The sequence below is a fragment of the Lissotriton helveticus genome, chromosome 4_1 (genome assembly GCF_964261635.1).
Source record: "Lissotriton helveticus chromosome 4_1, aLisHel1.1, whole genome shotgun sequence".
Taxonomy (NCBI): domain Eukaryota; kingdom Metazoa; phylum Chordata; class Amphibia; order Caudata; family Salamandridae; genus Lissotriton; species Lissotriton helveticus.
The window spans coordinates 573,732,332-573,748,736 of record NC_136063.1 but is presented as its reverse complement, the minus strand read 5'-3'; the positions used below and the strand labels follow the sequence as shown (position 1 = coordinate 573,748,736).

The 16,405-nt window shown below is 41.0% G+C and overlaps 1 protein-coding gene across 1 annotated transcript in view; it reads left to right on the top strand.

Moving 5' to 3' along the window:
• The window catches only part of C4_1H8orf34 (chromosome 4_1 C8orf34 homolog), a 1,074,551-nt gene that overhangs the window by 984,974 nt on the left and 73,172 nt on the right, over positions 1-16,405 (top strand). Inside the window, exon 13 of the mRNA XM_078685630.1 lies at positions 15,444-15,540. Within this exon, the coding sequence (XP_078541756.1) occupies positions 15,444-15,540 (97 nt within the window). The remainder of the gene's footprint in view (positions 1-15,443; positions 15,541-16,405) is intronic.

Genomic DNA, 16,405 nt, shown 5'->3' with positions numbered 1-16,405 from the left:
ACTGGTCACATGATCTCAATTATGCCCAATCAACCTTTCCCCAGTTCCCAACACGACCTGTGTAGAGGACAGGGCTTTAGACCATGCCCTTAGTACCTTCTGTCAAGAGCCTTCATCCAAGGCCAGTACACAACCCCTACCAACCATACCCAAGAAGCACAGCTATATGGCAGCATATCTTGATTTCTTGTTTTCTGATAACTCACTACTAGAACAGCAATTCAAATGCAACATTTGAGACACTATCTACATCATCCACAGTAACTGCATGTACCAGAGGCAGCGTGTAATTGGGGACATGGCATGACAAGCCATACATTATCATTGGAACATACTGGTGCCCATGTAGTGTTTGGGCATGGTCAGTGGTAGAGTTATATTTAGAGGAGGGATGGACGTTAATGTTGCAGTGAATTTATTGATTTGAAGACCTCAGCGATGCCTAGTTTCCATCTGACTTTACACGAAAGACAAGAACCCACACTTCCATGAATTTCACACCATATAGTTTAGGGATGAAAAAAGATAAACACTATTTAATGCGTTTACCTTGGCGATTAGTTGCGCCAGTTTTATTCATCAATTTTCACGAACAGAGAACATGTCACTATAGCCAAGAGAAATATCAAAGCCTTAAACGTAATGACCACGACAGTTTTAGTGTCCAATATTTACAATGAAAAATTCAATATTTACAATGCAGAAATGTGATTTAAACAACGAATTGACAAAACATACATAAATTGTGAAACTGTGCAAAAATAGTACACAAACGTCATTATGTGATATCATTTCACAAGTAAAATGAGGGGAGGAATTATCCACATGTTTTTTTTCCTAACATTTTTTGTGAACCAACAGTTTTTTAAAGACTGAAATATAGTATTTGGCAAAAATGGAGATTTTTAGTAGGTCTCCAAAAACAACACGATAACCTCTCGGTAGAAATGTTGATAGGCTTTTAAATCATAAACAATTTTAGATGTTTACAGGACTTGATCCTATCCGCCTACGCGTTTCGAGTTTGTGAGGGTTCTTCTCAAACTCTCTTCAGGGCCAAATGAATTCCATTCCCCATTTGTTAAACCTAATAGTGAAAACATAACAAATAATAGATACTTAGTGCTAGCTGCTTCCATCAACCCGCTAAAATCTCCTCCTATGTACAATTTGTTAAAACAACACATACCTCTAGGGACTCGAGGTAGGTTAGTTCATCCAAATAACTTGTGGAATTTTGAAGGATTTTGAAGGATTTGTGCGTGTTTCTAGAAAAACAGGAGTTTTATATGTGATACCTGTTTTTAAACATAAGATGCCATTTTCGGTGAGACAGATTAACAGTATGCTCATACCTGGCTGTAGTTGAGAAGGCCAATTGGTCGTACTGCTATTTTTCAGTTTCCTTCATTTGGAAAACAAAGCGCTGTAAGTGGAAATGCTCGTGTTATTTAATTCCTGAGCCAGCATGCTTCACTCAATCTTATGCTGTACTGTCCTGGGTGGGATGGCACTTACTTTGATTATGTTGAACCGTCTGGTGTATTGATTACCAACGGTATCTCAATGAGCTTGACACTCACGGTGTCACCGCCGGAATCTTCCTCTGGCACCGCGGCTCTGTTGGAATAACAAATGAGCGGCAATCAGGGCTGAATTCCAAACCGCGCTGTGAATTATACGGGAGCCGCTAATGCGTGTTGTTGCATTTAGCCGGGCGGCTCAGTTTAAAATTTAGACGCAGGGGGACCCGCGCTCGAAATTGTTACAACAAAGTATGCCCGCGCTGTAAATTAAGCGGGAGCCGCTAATGAGTGCTGTGACACTTCGTCGGGCGGCACAGCCTAAGATTTGCACGCGGGAGAACCCGCGCTCGAAATTATTAAAGCCAAGAGTGCTCGCATTTGTGTTTATAAGCAACATTGCAGTGTGCAGCTGCTGGGCTATCTTAGTTAGCGCGCTGTGAGGAGGCGTCTTGGATACTCGACATACCTTTCAGTTCAGGAGCGTGCATCACTTCCTCATTCCTTCACATGAAGTGAGCGGAGTTCTGGCATTCTTACTAAACGGGCTACGCCTCCATTTTAGACCAATCACAGTTGAAGGTGTTTTGTGTGGTCCAACTCATGCATTGTGGGGCATGTAGTCCAATGGGTTAAAGCCTAGAAAGTTCACTCATCGAGTTTAGACCTGAGTTGATAGTGTCAAACCGAAGTATAAGGTAGGCCTCTTTTCGCAGCAGCGCCTCCTCTACATTAGGTGACCTATGCTGTGGGTCAATCGCGGCTAGAACAGTCCACTTGAAATCTGTCTCCTTATGGTTTGCAGTGGTGAAATGTTCAACCATTGGGGCATTTTGCACTTTTCTCTTTAATCTAGAACGATGTTGTGTGATCCTGACATTTACTTGCTGGCATGTCTTCCCTATATACAATTTATTGCAAACGCACACAATCCCATAAATCACATTTTTACTCTTACAGTTTGTGTGTAAACTGTGTCTCCATTTCAAGCCATTATGGCTAAATACATCTCCTTCTACAACACTTTGGCAGGCCACACAGTTACCACATTTGTGGTGGCCAGTGATTGGTTTGAGGTTCCATTTAGATATTAAATCACTTTTTGGTTTCTGGATGAAGCTATCTGCTCTGATGATTTGTTGGCCGACGCTCAGATTTTTCTTCATCGCGAAAATGGGTTTTTGCAACGGGGATTCCAACCCCTCCAGCAAATGCCAATTCCGCAAAATAATCTGGCGGAACTTGTTTGTGTGGGCTCCATAAGTCGTAACACATACGAGTTTGTCCAACTCCTTTTTCTTTTTGATTTTAAGCAATTCTTCTCTCGGGGTAAAGCGTGCTCTTTTTTTAGAATGCTTAAGGAGTTTTTTAGGATAACCCCTTTTGGCTAGTTCTTCACAGAATGTATCTGCATGTGTATTAAACTCATTGAGGTCAGAACAATTCCATCTGATTCTGAGCCTGAGTCTGATTTGCTGGAGGGGTTGGAATCCCCGTTGCAAAAACCCATTTTCGCGATGAAGAAAAATCTGAGCGTCGGCCAACAAATCATCAGAGCAGATAGCTTCATCCAGAAACCAAAAAGTGATTTAATATCTAAATGGAACCTCAAACCAATCACTGGCCACCACAAATGTGGTAACTGTGTGGCCTGCCAAAGTGTTGTAGAAGGAGATGTATTTAGCCATAATGGCTTGAAATGGAGACACAGTTTACACACAAACTGTAAGAGTAAAAATGTGATTTATGGCATTGTGTGCGTTTGCAATAAATTGTATATAGGGAAGACATGCCAGCAAGTAAATGTCAGGATCACACAACATCGTTCTAGATTAAAGAGAAAAGTGCAAAATGCCCCAATGGTTGAACATTTCACCACTGCAAACCATAAGGAGACAGATTTCAAGTGGACTGTTCTAGCCGCGATTGACCCACAGCATAGGTCACCTAATGTAGAGGAGGCGCTGCTGCGAAAAGAGGCCTACCTTATACTTCGGTTTGACACTATCAACTCAGGTCTAAACTCGATGAGTGAACTTTCTAGGCTTTAACCCATTGGACTACATGCCCCACAATGCATGAGTTGGACCACACAAAACACCTTCAACTGTGATTGGTCTAAAATGGAGGCGTAGCCCGTTTAGTAAGAATGCCAGAACTCCGCTCACTTCATGTGAAGGAATGAGGAAGTGATGCACGCTCCTGAACTGAAAGGTATGTCGAGTATCCAAGACGCCTCCTCACAGCGCGCTAACTAAGATAGCTCAGCAGCTGCACACTGCAATGTTGCTTATAAACACAAATGCGAGCACTCTTGGCTTTAATAATTTCGAGTGCGGGTTCTCCCGCGTGCAAATCTTAGGCTGTGCCGCCCGACGAAGTGTCACAGCACTCATTAGCAGCTCCCGCTTAATTTACAGCGCGGGCATACTTTGTTGTAACAATTTCGAGCGCGGGTCCCCCTGCGTCTAAATTTTAAACTGAGCCGCCCGGCTAAATGCAACAACACGCATTAGCGGCTCCCGTATAATTCACAGCGCGGTTTGGAATTCAGCCCTGATTGCCGCTCATTTGTTATTCCAACAGAGCCGCGGTGCCAGAGGAAGATTCCGGCGGTGACACCGTGAGTGTCAAGCTCATTGAGATACCGTTGGTAATCAATACACCAGACGGTTCAACATAATCAAAGTAAGTGCCATCCCACCCAGGACAGTACAGCATAAGATTGAGTGAAGCATGCTGGCTCAGGAATTAAATAACACGAGCATTTCCACTTACAGCGCTTTGTTTTCCAAATGAAGGAAACTGAAAAATAGCAGTACGACCAATTGGCCTTCTCAACTACAGCCAGGTATGAGCATACTGTTAATCTGTCTCACCGAAAATGGCATCTTATGTTTAAAAACAGGTATCACATATAAAACTCCTGTTTTTCTAGAAACACGCACAAATCCTTCAAAATCCTTCAAAATTCCACAAGTTATTTGGATGAACTAACCTACCTCGAGTCCCTAGAGGTATGTGTTGTTTTAACAAATTGTACATAGGAGGAGATTTTAGCGGGTTGATGGAAGCAGCTAGCACTAAGTATCTATTATTTGTTATGTTTTCACTATTAGGTTTAACAAATGGGGAATGGAATTCATTTGGCCCTGAAGAGAGTTTGAGAAGAACCCTCACAAACTCGAAACGCGTAGGCGGATAGGATCAAGTCCTGTAAACATCTAAAATTGTTTATGATTTAAAAGCCTATCAACATTTCTACCGAGAGGTTATCGTGTTGTTTTTGGAGACCTACTAAAAATCTCCATTTTTGCCAAATACTATATTTCAGTCTTTAAAAAACTGTTGGTTCACAAAAAATGTTAGGAAAAAAAACATGTGGATAATTCTTCCCCTCATTTTACTTGTGAAATGATATCACATAATGACGTTTGTGTACTATTTTTGCACAGTTTCACAATTTATGTATGTTTTGTCAATTCGTTGTTTAAATCACATTTCTGCATTGTAAATATTGAATTTTTCATTGTAAATATTGGACACTAAAACTGTCGTGGTCATTACGTTTAAGGCTTTGATATTTCTCTTGGCTATAGTGACATGTTCTCTGTTCGTGAAAATTGATGAATAAAACTGGCGCAACTAATCGCCAAGGTAAACGCATTAAATAGTGTTTATCTTTTTTCATCCCTAAACTATATGGTGTGAAATTCATGGAAGTGTGGGTTCTTGTCTTTCGTGTAAAGTTATTGGGCCCTTACCCCACTTCTGTCCGTATGGGCCATACTCTCCCTTTTTGATAAATTATAGCGCGGGTCGTCACCCGAGTGAGTCAGGACTGAGACATTGTTTGTCTCATTTTCACTAATTTGATTAAATCCACCACAAGGAAGTCTCCTTGTCAAAGTATGTCAGAGAAAGAAACATTGTCTTTCACGGAAAGCCACATACAAAATTTGCTTGCTTCTAATCCCTTCTCTGGTCTTTCTCTGAGTACCACTGCAAAACATCAAAATGAAGCAGATAGGCTAACCCGTCTCCAAAAAAAGCATATAAGGACAGAATTGCATGGCCATTTCCTACTACAACACTTGCGGGCTGGCACAATACCTTGGGGGCTACAAGTCAAAAATGTTCCGGTTATCTTTGTAGAAGATCCGGAATATAAAAAAGGCTTTAGCTACATAAATACTAAGTGTAGCCGGGACCTCATGGTCCATACTATTGAGACTGCTCAACGCTTATGTAGTGAGGAAGAAAAGGAAATTGCTGAACTGATAAAAGCAATTGCGGACAACAAAACTGAATTAGAGGCCAAGAGTCTACTTGAGAAAATAGAAAAAGAAATCCAGACGTTTAAAGATATCACTATCAATACTAAAACTGCTCAGTTTGAGAAGGACTCCAAATCATTCAAAATAGAGTCAGTGTATCCTTTTTTAAAGGAAGACTACTACACCACCGTAGAATCAAAAAGAGCATTGAACTCATACCAGGGAAGGTCAAGGACAAGATATACTACCTTCTCCTCTGCCTCATCATCTGGGTCGTCCACTGATTCCAATCAAGGCCAACAAAACAAAAAGGGTTCCAATCAACCTTTTTTAGGAAGGGGCGGGCAACAAAACGTCCGATTCAAACCCCAATGGGAAATGCGGACGAGGAACAAACATTACAACAACTAGACGTATCCACAATAGTGAATCTCTCTGATAAAGTCCTCACAGATGACGAAAATATGATCCTTACTTTGGGTCTTAAATTCGTCCCGAATAAACGTACGGATTTCACAAAACTCAAATTAGAGGCACTAGAGTTTTGCAGAAAAATTAGATTGAAGACTCATTTTGCCGGCGTAGAAACAGCTGCAAACTGTGAAACGACTGGTCTTAGAGTCAAATCCAAGTTCTTGCCCACTATGAATATCCCCAAACAGGTGTATGCCTTTGAGCAAGCAGTCCTTTCAGCTCTAACTAAATTAGAAAAGAGCAAATTGTTTTTCAACAACAATATAAGTAAGGGTCAAACACAAGCCATTAAAGATCTAAAATCAGATACTTCAATCATTATCAAGCCGGCTGACAAGGGCGGTGCGGTGGTTGTCTGGCCACGCACAATGTATTTATTGGAAGGAAAGACACATGTGAATAATTTGGAATGGTACCGAGCGGTCAAAGAAGATCCAGTGGTAGAAATTCTGAATAAAATTTCATGCATAACTAAGGAGGCATTGGAGAATGGCTTCTTAGGTCCCAAAGAATTTGAATTCTTAAACAAAAAATCGCCGAGAACACCCGTTCTCTACTTCCTACCAAAAATCCATAAAAACCATACAACACCCCCGGGGAGACCAATTGTCTCCGGGTGTGATTCAGCCCTTGAGCCTGCCTCAAAGTATATAGATTTCTTCTTAAAACCGTTTTTAGTTGGAGTGAAATCGTACCTGCGGGATACTATTGACTTCATCAATAAACTTCAAGAAATGACATTTGACCCCGAAGTACAACTGATGGTGACACTGGATGTTACCTCGTTGTACACTCAAATTCCCCAGGATGAGGCTCTGGAGGTGATGGAAATCTATCTCGAACAACGCGAGAGACCACACAGGGTTCCCACTGCTTTCATCTTGGCCCTAGCTAAAATTACACTAAAAAGTAATTATTTCAAATTCGAAAACGAGTTTTTTGTCCAGACCAAGGGCACAGCCATGGGTTGTCCCTATGCTCCAGAGATGGCGGTGCTATACATGTCACAGTACGAGGAAAAATTCATTCACAATAATAATCCCTACAGTACTAATATCAAACAATGGCTACGATACATTGATGACGTCTGGCTCCTGTGGCAGGGGAGCCAGTCAGAACTCATGGCCTTCCATGAATGGTTAAATTTGAGACACCCAGATATCAAATTTTCCATTGACCACAGTAATCAGAGAATGACATTCCTCGAAGTAGCTGTAGGCACAGAAGGGGGTAAGTTCACAACTACTCTGTTTAAGAAAGAAACAGACAAGAACACAATTCTGCACTACAAGAGTGCTCACCCTCAGGGTTTGAAACAGAACCTCCCTTATGGCCAGCTACTCAGAATCAGACGGAATTGTTCTGACCTCAATGAGTTTAATACACATGCAGATACATTCTGTGAAGAACTAGCCAAAAGGGGTTATCCTAAAAAACTCCTTAAGCATTCTAAAAAAAGAGCACGCTTTACCCCGAGAGAAGAATTGCTTAAAATCAAAAAGAAAAAGGAGTTGGACAAACTCGTATGTGTTACGACTTATGGAGCCCACACAAACAAGTTCCGCCAGATTATTTTGCGGAATTGGCATTTGCTGGAGGGGTTGGAATCCCCGTTGCAAAAACCCATTTTCGCGATGAAGAAAAATCTGAGCGTCGGCCAACAAATCATCAGAGCAGATAGCTTCATCCAGAAACCAAAAAGTGATTTAATATCTAAATGGAACCTCAAACCAATCACTGGCCACCACAAATGTGGTAACTGTGTGGCCTGCCAAAGTGTTGTAGAAGGAGATGTATTTAGCCATAATGGCTTGAAATGGAGACACAGTTTACACACAAACTGTAAGAGTAAAAATGTGATTTATGGGATTGTGTGCGTTTGCAATAAATTGTATATAGGGAAGACATGCCAGCAAGTAAATGTCAGGATCACACAACATCGTTCTAGATTAAAGAGAAAAGTGCAAAATGCCCCAATGGTTGAACATTTCACCACTGCAAACCATAAGGAGACAGATTTCAAGTGGACTGTTCTAGCCGCGATTGACCCACAGCATAGGTCACCTAATGTAGAGGAGGCGCTGCTGCGAAAAGAGGCCTACCTTATACTTCGGTTTGACACTATCAACTCAGGTCTAAACTCGATGAGTGAACTTTCTAGGCTTTAACCCATTGGACTACATGCCCCACAATGCATGAGTTGGACCACACAAAACACCTTCAACTGTGATTGGTCTAAAATGGAGGCGTAGCCCGTTTAGTAAGAATGCCAGAACTCCGCTCACTTCATGTGAAGGAATGAGGAAGTGATGCACGCTCCTGAACTGAAAGGTATGTCGAGTATCCAAGACGCCTCCTCACAGCGCGCTAACTAAGATAGCCCAGCAGCTGCACACTGCAATGTTGCTTATAAACACAAATGCGAGCACTCTTGGCTTTAATAATTTCGAGCGCGGGTTCTCCCGCGTGCAAATCTTAGGCTGTGCCGCCCGACGAAGTGTCACAGCACTCATTAGCGGCTCCCGCTTAATTTACAGCGCGGGCATACTTTGTTGTAACAATTTCGAGCGCGGGTCCCCCTGCGTCTAAATTTTAAACTGAGCCGCCCGGCTAAATGCAACAACACGCATTAGCGGCTCCCGTATAATTCACAGCGCGGTTTGGAATTCAGCCCTGATTGCCGCTCATTTGTTATTCCAACAGAGCCGCGGTGCCAGAGGAAGATTCCGGTGGTGACACCGTGAGTGTCAAGCTCATTGAGATACCGTTGGTAATCAATACACCAGACGGTTCAACATAATCAAAGTAAGTGCCATCCCACCCAGGACAGTACAGCATAAGATTGAGTGAAGCATGCTGGCTCAGGAATTAAATAACACGAGCATTTCCACTTACAGCGCTTTGTTTTCCAAATGAAGGAAACTGAAAAATAGCAGTACGACCAATTGGCCTTCTCAACTACAGCCAGGTATGAGCATACTGTTAATCTGTCTCACCGAAAATGGCATCTTATGTTTAAAAACAGGTATCACATATAAAACTCCTGTTTTTCTAGAAACACGCACAAATCCTTCAAAATCCTTCAAAATTCCACAAGTTATTTGGATGAACTAACCTACCTCGAGTCCCTAGAGGTATGTGTTGTTTTAACAAATTGTACATAGGAGGAGATAGCACTAAGTATCTATTATTTGTTATGTTTTCACTATTAGGTTTAACAAATGGGGAATGGAATTCATTTGGCCCTGAAGAGAGTTTGAGAAGAACCCTCACAAACTCGAAACGCGTAGGCGGATAGGATCAAGTCCTGTAAACATCTAAAATTGTTTATGATTTAAAAGCCTATCAACATTTCTACCGAGAGGTTATCGTGTTGTTTTTGGAGACCTACTAAAAATCTCAATTTTTGCCAAATACTATATTTCAGTCTTTAAAAAACTGTTGGTTCACAAAAAATGTTAGGAAAAAAAACATGTGGATAATTCTTCCCCTCATTTTACTTGTGAAATGATATCACATAATGACGTTTGTGTACTATTTTTGCACAGTTTCACAATTTATGTATGTTTTGTCAATTCGTTGTTTAAATCACATTTCTGCATTGTAAATATTGAATTTTTCATTGTAAATATTGGACACTAAAACTGTCGTGGTCATTACGTTTAAGGCTTTGATATTTCTCTTGGCTATAGTGACATGTTCTCTGTTCGTGAAAATTGATGAATAAAACTGGCGCAACTAATCGCCAAGGTAAACGCATTCAATAGTGTTTATCTTTTTTCATCCCTAAACTATATGGTGTGAAATTCATGGAAGTGTGGGTTCTTGTCTTTCGTGTAAAGTTATTGGGCCCTTACCCCACTTCTGTCCGTATGGGCCATACTCTCCCTTTTTGAAAAATTATAGCGCGGGTCGTCACCCGAGTGAGTCAGGACTGAGACATTGTTTGTCTCATTTTCACTAATTTGATTAAATCCACCACAAGGAAGTCTCCTTGTCAAAGTATGTCAGAGAAAGAAACATTGTCTTTCACGGAAAGCCACATACAAAATTTGCTTGCTTCTAATCCCTTCTCTGGTCTTTCTCTGAGTACCACTGCAAAACATCAAAATGAAGCAGATAGGCTAACCCGTCTCCAAAAAAAGCATATAAGGACAGAATTGCATGGCCATTTCCTACTACAACACTTGCGGGCTGGCACAATACCTTGGGGGCTACAAGTCAAAAATGTTCCGGTTATCTTTGTAGAAGATCCGGAATATAAAAAAGGCTTTAGCTACATAAATACTAAGTGTAGCCGGGACCTCATGGTCCATACTATTGAGACTGCTCAACGCTTATGTAGTGAGGAAGAAAAGGAAATTGCTGAACTGATAAAAGCAATTGCGGACAACAAAACTGAATTAGAGGCCAAGAGTCTACTTGAGAAAATAGAAAAAGAAATCCAGACGTTTAAAGATATCACTATCAATACTAAAACTGCTCAGTTTGAGAAGGACTCCAAATCATTCAAAATAGAGTCAGTGTATCCTTTTTTAAAGGAAGACTACTACACCACCGTAGAATCAAAAAGAGCATTGAACTCATACCAGGGAAGGTCAAGGACAAGATATACTACCTTCTCCTCTGCCTCATCATCTGGGTCGTCCACTGATTCCAATCAAGGCCAACAAAACAAAAAGGGTTCCAATCAACCTTTTTTAGGAAGGGGCGGGCAACAAAACGTCCGATTCAAACCCCAATGGGAAATGCGGACGAGGAACAAACATTACAACAACTAGACGTATCCACAATAGTGAATCTCTCTGATAAAGTCCTCACAGATGACGAAAATATGATCCTTACTTTGGGTCTTAAATTCGTCCCGAATAAACGTACGGATTTCACAAAACTCAAATTAGAGGCACTAGAGTTTTGCAGAAAAATTAGATTGAAGACTCATTTTGCCGGCGTAGAAACAGCTGCAAACTGTGAAACGACTGGTCTTAGAGTCAAATCCAAGTTCTTGCCCACTATGAATATCCCCAAACAGGTGTATGCCTTTGAGCAAGCAGTCCTTTCAGCTCTAACTAAATTAGAAAAGAGCAAATTGTTTTTCAACAACAATATAAGTAAGGGTCAAACACAAGCCATTAAAGATCTAAAATCAGATACTTCAATCATTATCAAGCCGGCTGACAAGGGCGGTGCGGTGGTTGTCTGGCCACGCACAATGTATTTATTGGAAGGAAAGACACATGTGAATAAATTGGAATGGTACCGAGCGGTCAAAGAAGATCCAGTGGTAGAAATTCTGAATAAAATTTCATGCATAACTAAGGAGGCATTGGAGAATGGCTTCTTAGGTCCCAAAGAATTTGAATTCTTAAACAAAAAATTGCCGAGAACACCCGTTCTCTACTTCCTACCAAAAATCCATAAAAACCATACAACACCCCCGGGGAGACCAATTGTCTCCGGGTGTGATTCAGCCCTTGAGCCTGCCTCAAAGTATATAGATTTCTTCTTAAAACCGTTTTTAGTTGGAGTGAAATCGTACCTGCGGGATACTATTGACTTCATCAATAAACTTCAAGAAATGACATTTGACCCCGAAGTACAACTGATGGTGACACTGGATGTTACCTCGTTGTACACTCAAATTCCCCAGGATGAGGCTCTGGAGGTGATGGAAATCTATCTCGAACAACGCGAGAGACCACACAGGGTTCCCACTGCTTTCATCTTGGCCCTAGCTAAAATTACACTAAAAAGTAATTATTTCAAATTCGAAAACGAGTTTTTTGTCCAGACCAAGGGCACAGCCATGGGTTGTCCCTATGCTCCAGAGATGGCGGTGCTATACATGTCACAGTACGAGGAAAAATTCATTCACAATAATAATCCCTACAGTACTAATATCAAACAATGGCTACGATACATTGATGACGTCTGGCTCCTGTGGCAGGGGAGCCAGTCAGAACTCATGGCCTTCCATGAATGGTTAAATTTGAGACACCCAGATATCAAATTTTCCATTGACCACAGTAATCAGAGAATGACATTCCTCGATGTAGCTGTAGGCACAGAAGGGGGTAAGTTCACAACTACTCTGTTTAAGAAAGAAACAGACAAGAACACAATTCTGCACTACAAGAGTGCTCACCCTCAGGGTTTGAAACAGAACCTCCCTTATGGCCAGCTACTCAGAATCAGACGGAATTGTTCTGACCTCAATGAGTTTAATACACATGCAGATACATTCTGTGAAGAACTAGCCAAAAGGGGTTATCCTAAAAAACTCCTTAAGCATTCTAAAAAAAGAGCACGCTTTACCCCGAGAGAAGAATTGCTTAAAATCAAAAAGAAAAAGGAGTTGGACAAACTCGTATGTGTTACGACTTATGGAGCCCACACAAACAAGTTCCGCCAGATTATTTTGCGGAATTGGCATTTGCTGGAGAGTTGGAATCCCCGTTGCAAAAACCCATTTTCGCGATGAAGAAAAATCTGAGCGTCGGCCAACAAATCATCAGAGCAGATAGCTTCATCCAGAAACCAAAAAGTGATTTAATATCTAAATGGAACCTCAAACCAATCACTGGCCACCACAAATGTGGTAACTGTGTGGCCTGCCAAAGTGTTGTAGAAGGAGATGTATTTAGCCATAATGGCTTGAAATGGAGACACAGTTTACACACAAACTGTAAGAGTAAAAATGTGATTTATGGGATTGTGTGCGTTTGCAATAAATTGTATATAGGGAAGACATGCCAGCAAGTAAATGTCAGGATCACACAACATCGTTCTAGATTAAAGAGAAAAGTGCAAAATGCCCCAATGGTTGAACATTTCACCACTGCAAACCATAAGGAGACAGATTTCAAGTGGACTGTTCTAGCCGCGATTGACCCACAGCATAGGTCACCTAATGTAGAGGAGGCGCTGCTGCGAAAAGAGGCCTACCTTATACTTCGGTTTGACACTATCAACTCAGGTCTAAACTCGATGAGTGAACTTTCTAGGCTTTAACCCATTGGACTACATGCCCCACAATGCATGAGTTGGACCACACAAAACACCTTCAACTGTGATTGGTCTAAAATGGAGGCGTAGCCCGTTTAGTAAGAATGCCAGAACTCCGCTCACTTCATGTGAAGGAATGAGGAAGTGATGCACGCTCCTGAACTGAAAGGTATGTCGAGTATCCAAGACGCCTCCTCACAGCGCGCTAACTAAGATAGCCCAGCAGCTGCACACTGCAATGTTGCTTATAAACACAAATGCGAGCACTCTTGGCTTTAATAATTTCGAGCGCGGGTTCTCCCGCGTGCAAATCTTAGGCTGTGCCGCCCGACGAAGTGTCACAGCACTCATTAGCGGCTCCCGCTTAATTTACAGCGCGGGCATACTTTGTTGTAACAATTTCGAGGGCGGGTCCCCCTGCGTCTAAATTTTAAACTGAGCCGCCCGGCTTTATGCAACAACACGCATTAGTGGCTCCCGTATAATTCACAGCGCGGTTTGGAATTCAGCCCTGATTGCCGCTCATTTGTTATTCCAACAGAGCCGCGGTGCCAGAGGAAGATTCCGGCGGTGACACCGTGAGTGTCAAGCTCATTGAGATACCGTTGGTAATCAATACACCAGACGGTTCAACATAATCAAAGTAAGTGCCATCCCACCCAGGACAGTACAGCATAAGATTGAGTGAAGCATGCTGGCTCAGGAATTAAATAACACGAGCATTTCCACTTACAGCGCTTTGTTTTCCAAATGAAGGAAACTGAAAAATAGCAGTACGACCAATTGGCCTTCTCAACTACAGCCAGGTATGAGCATACTGTTAATCTGTCTCACCGAAAATGGCATCTTATGTTTAAAAACAGGTATCACATATAAAACTCCTGTTTTTCTAGAAACACGCACAAATCCTTCAAAATCCTTCAAAATTCCACAAGTTATTTGGATGAACTAACCTACCTCGAGTCCCTAGAGGTATGTGTTGTTTTAACAAATTGTACATAGGAGGAGATTTTAGCGGGTTGATGGAAGCAGCTAGCACTAAGTATCTATTATTTGTTATGTTTTCACTATTAGGTTTAACAAATGGGGAATGGAATTCATTTGGCCCTGAAGAGAGTTTGAGAAGAACCCTCACAAACTCAAAACGCGTAGGCGGATAGGATCAAGTCCTGTAAACATCTAAAATTGTTTATGATTTAAAAGCCTATCAACATTTCTACCGAGAGGTTATCGTGTTGTTTTTGGAGACCTACTAAAAATCTCCATTTTTGCCAAATACTATATTTCAGTCTTTAAAAAACTGTTGGTTCACAAAAAATGTTAGGAAAAAAAACATGTGGATAATTCTTCCCCTCATTTTACTTGTGAAATGATATCACATAATGACGTTTGTGTACTATTTTTGCACAGTTTCACAATTTATGTATGTTTTGTCAATTCGTTGTTTAAATCACATTTCTGCATTGTAAATATTGAATTTTTCATTGTAAATATTGGACACTAAAACTGTCGTGGTCATTACGTTTAAGGCTTTGATATTTCTCTTGGCTATAGTGACATGTTCTCTGTTCGTGAAAATTGATGAATAAAACTGGCGCAACTAATCGCCAAGGTAAACGCATTAAATAGTGTTTATCTTTTTTCATCCCTAAACTATATGGTGTGAAATTCATGGAAGTGTGGGTTCTTGTCTTTCGTGTAAAGTTATTGGGCCCTTACCCCACTTCTGTCCGTATGGGCCATACTCTCCCTTTTTGAAAAAAAAAAAAATAGTTTCCATCTGAGGCAGAGTTAATGGTAGCAGGGCATGGCCAAAGGCCATACGCTGTGACTAGCAGGTGTCGCAAAGTACCTGTACAACAATTCACCAGGGGTTCAAGACGCCACACCATTGTCTACTCTACATGACAGCAGTACATGCCCTGTGGTCACAGGGCGGAAGAGAACCGCCCACGTGGTCTGCTGGGCACACAGGACCTAAACTTAATTTTCCCACCATAATCACTGAAATGTTTCTAGGATCATTCATTTTCAATTTGATTGAAGCAGAAAACTCCCACAACTTTCTATTTATATTTTTATCAAACAGTAGTGCTAGACATAGGATTTGAAAGCAATACAACAGCTGATTCATGGGCGTATGTTAATGCTGTGTCCGTTTTAGCAGGAAGATGCTCTTCAACAACTTCAGGCTGCACACCAACCCTGGGCTTTTCCGAGTGACACAGAAAGTGAAGGTGTGGAAGGAGAACAAGGCAAACGTAAGTACCGAAGATGGTTTGAGATGTCAATGGAAGACACATGGTGCAGTGAATGAAGGTCATATTGCTGTGTATCGGATCACTGACATAATATCGACTACAAAAATATAGGTATTTAAAATATCGACTCCAAAATATCGACTACAAAAATATCGAAGTCCTATCTACAAACAGGTAAGTACAAAAATATCGAATCAAAAATATCGTTTAAAAATATGTACTTTGTAAAAATATCGAATTTATTAAAATGAATGTAAGATTAAAAAAATATTGAAATAAATAACTAAAATATACTTAAAAATACTTAAATAACCTTAAAAATATTAAATAAAAGTTATAAAAAAATTAATACAATTTTATTTGTTAAAACATATATATAGATTAACATAATAGTATTAAAAAATATACTATATTATTACCGTAGCATAGCAAGAGTGTTAAAATTACTATTCCCACTCCAAAGAGTGCAACAGTAGGGAAAGCGTTGGATAGCGTAGGGGTAAAAATTACTATTCCCACTCCAGTGGGTGCAACAGTAGGGAAAGCGTTGGATAGCGTAAGGGTAAACATTACTATTCCCACTCCAGTGAGTGAAACAGTAGGGAAAAGCGTTGGATAGCGTAGAGATAAAATTTACTATTCCCACTCCACTGGGTGCAACAGTAGGGAAAGCGTTGGATAGCGTAGGGGTAAAAATTACTATTCCCACTCCAGTGAGTGCAACAGTAGGGAAAGCGTTGGATAGCGTACTGGTAAACATTACTATTCCCACTCCAAAGAGTGCAACAGTAGGGAAAGCGTTGGATAGCGTAGGGGTTAAAATTACTATTCCCACTCCAAAGAGTGCAACAGTAGGGAAAGCGTT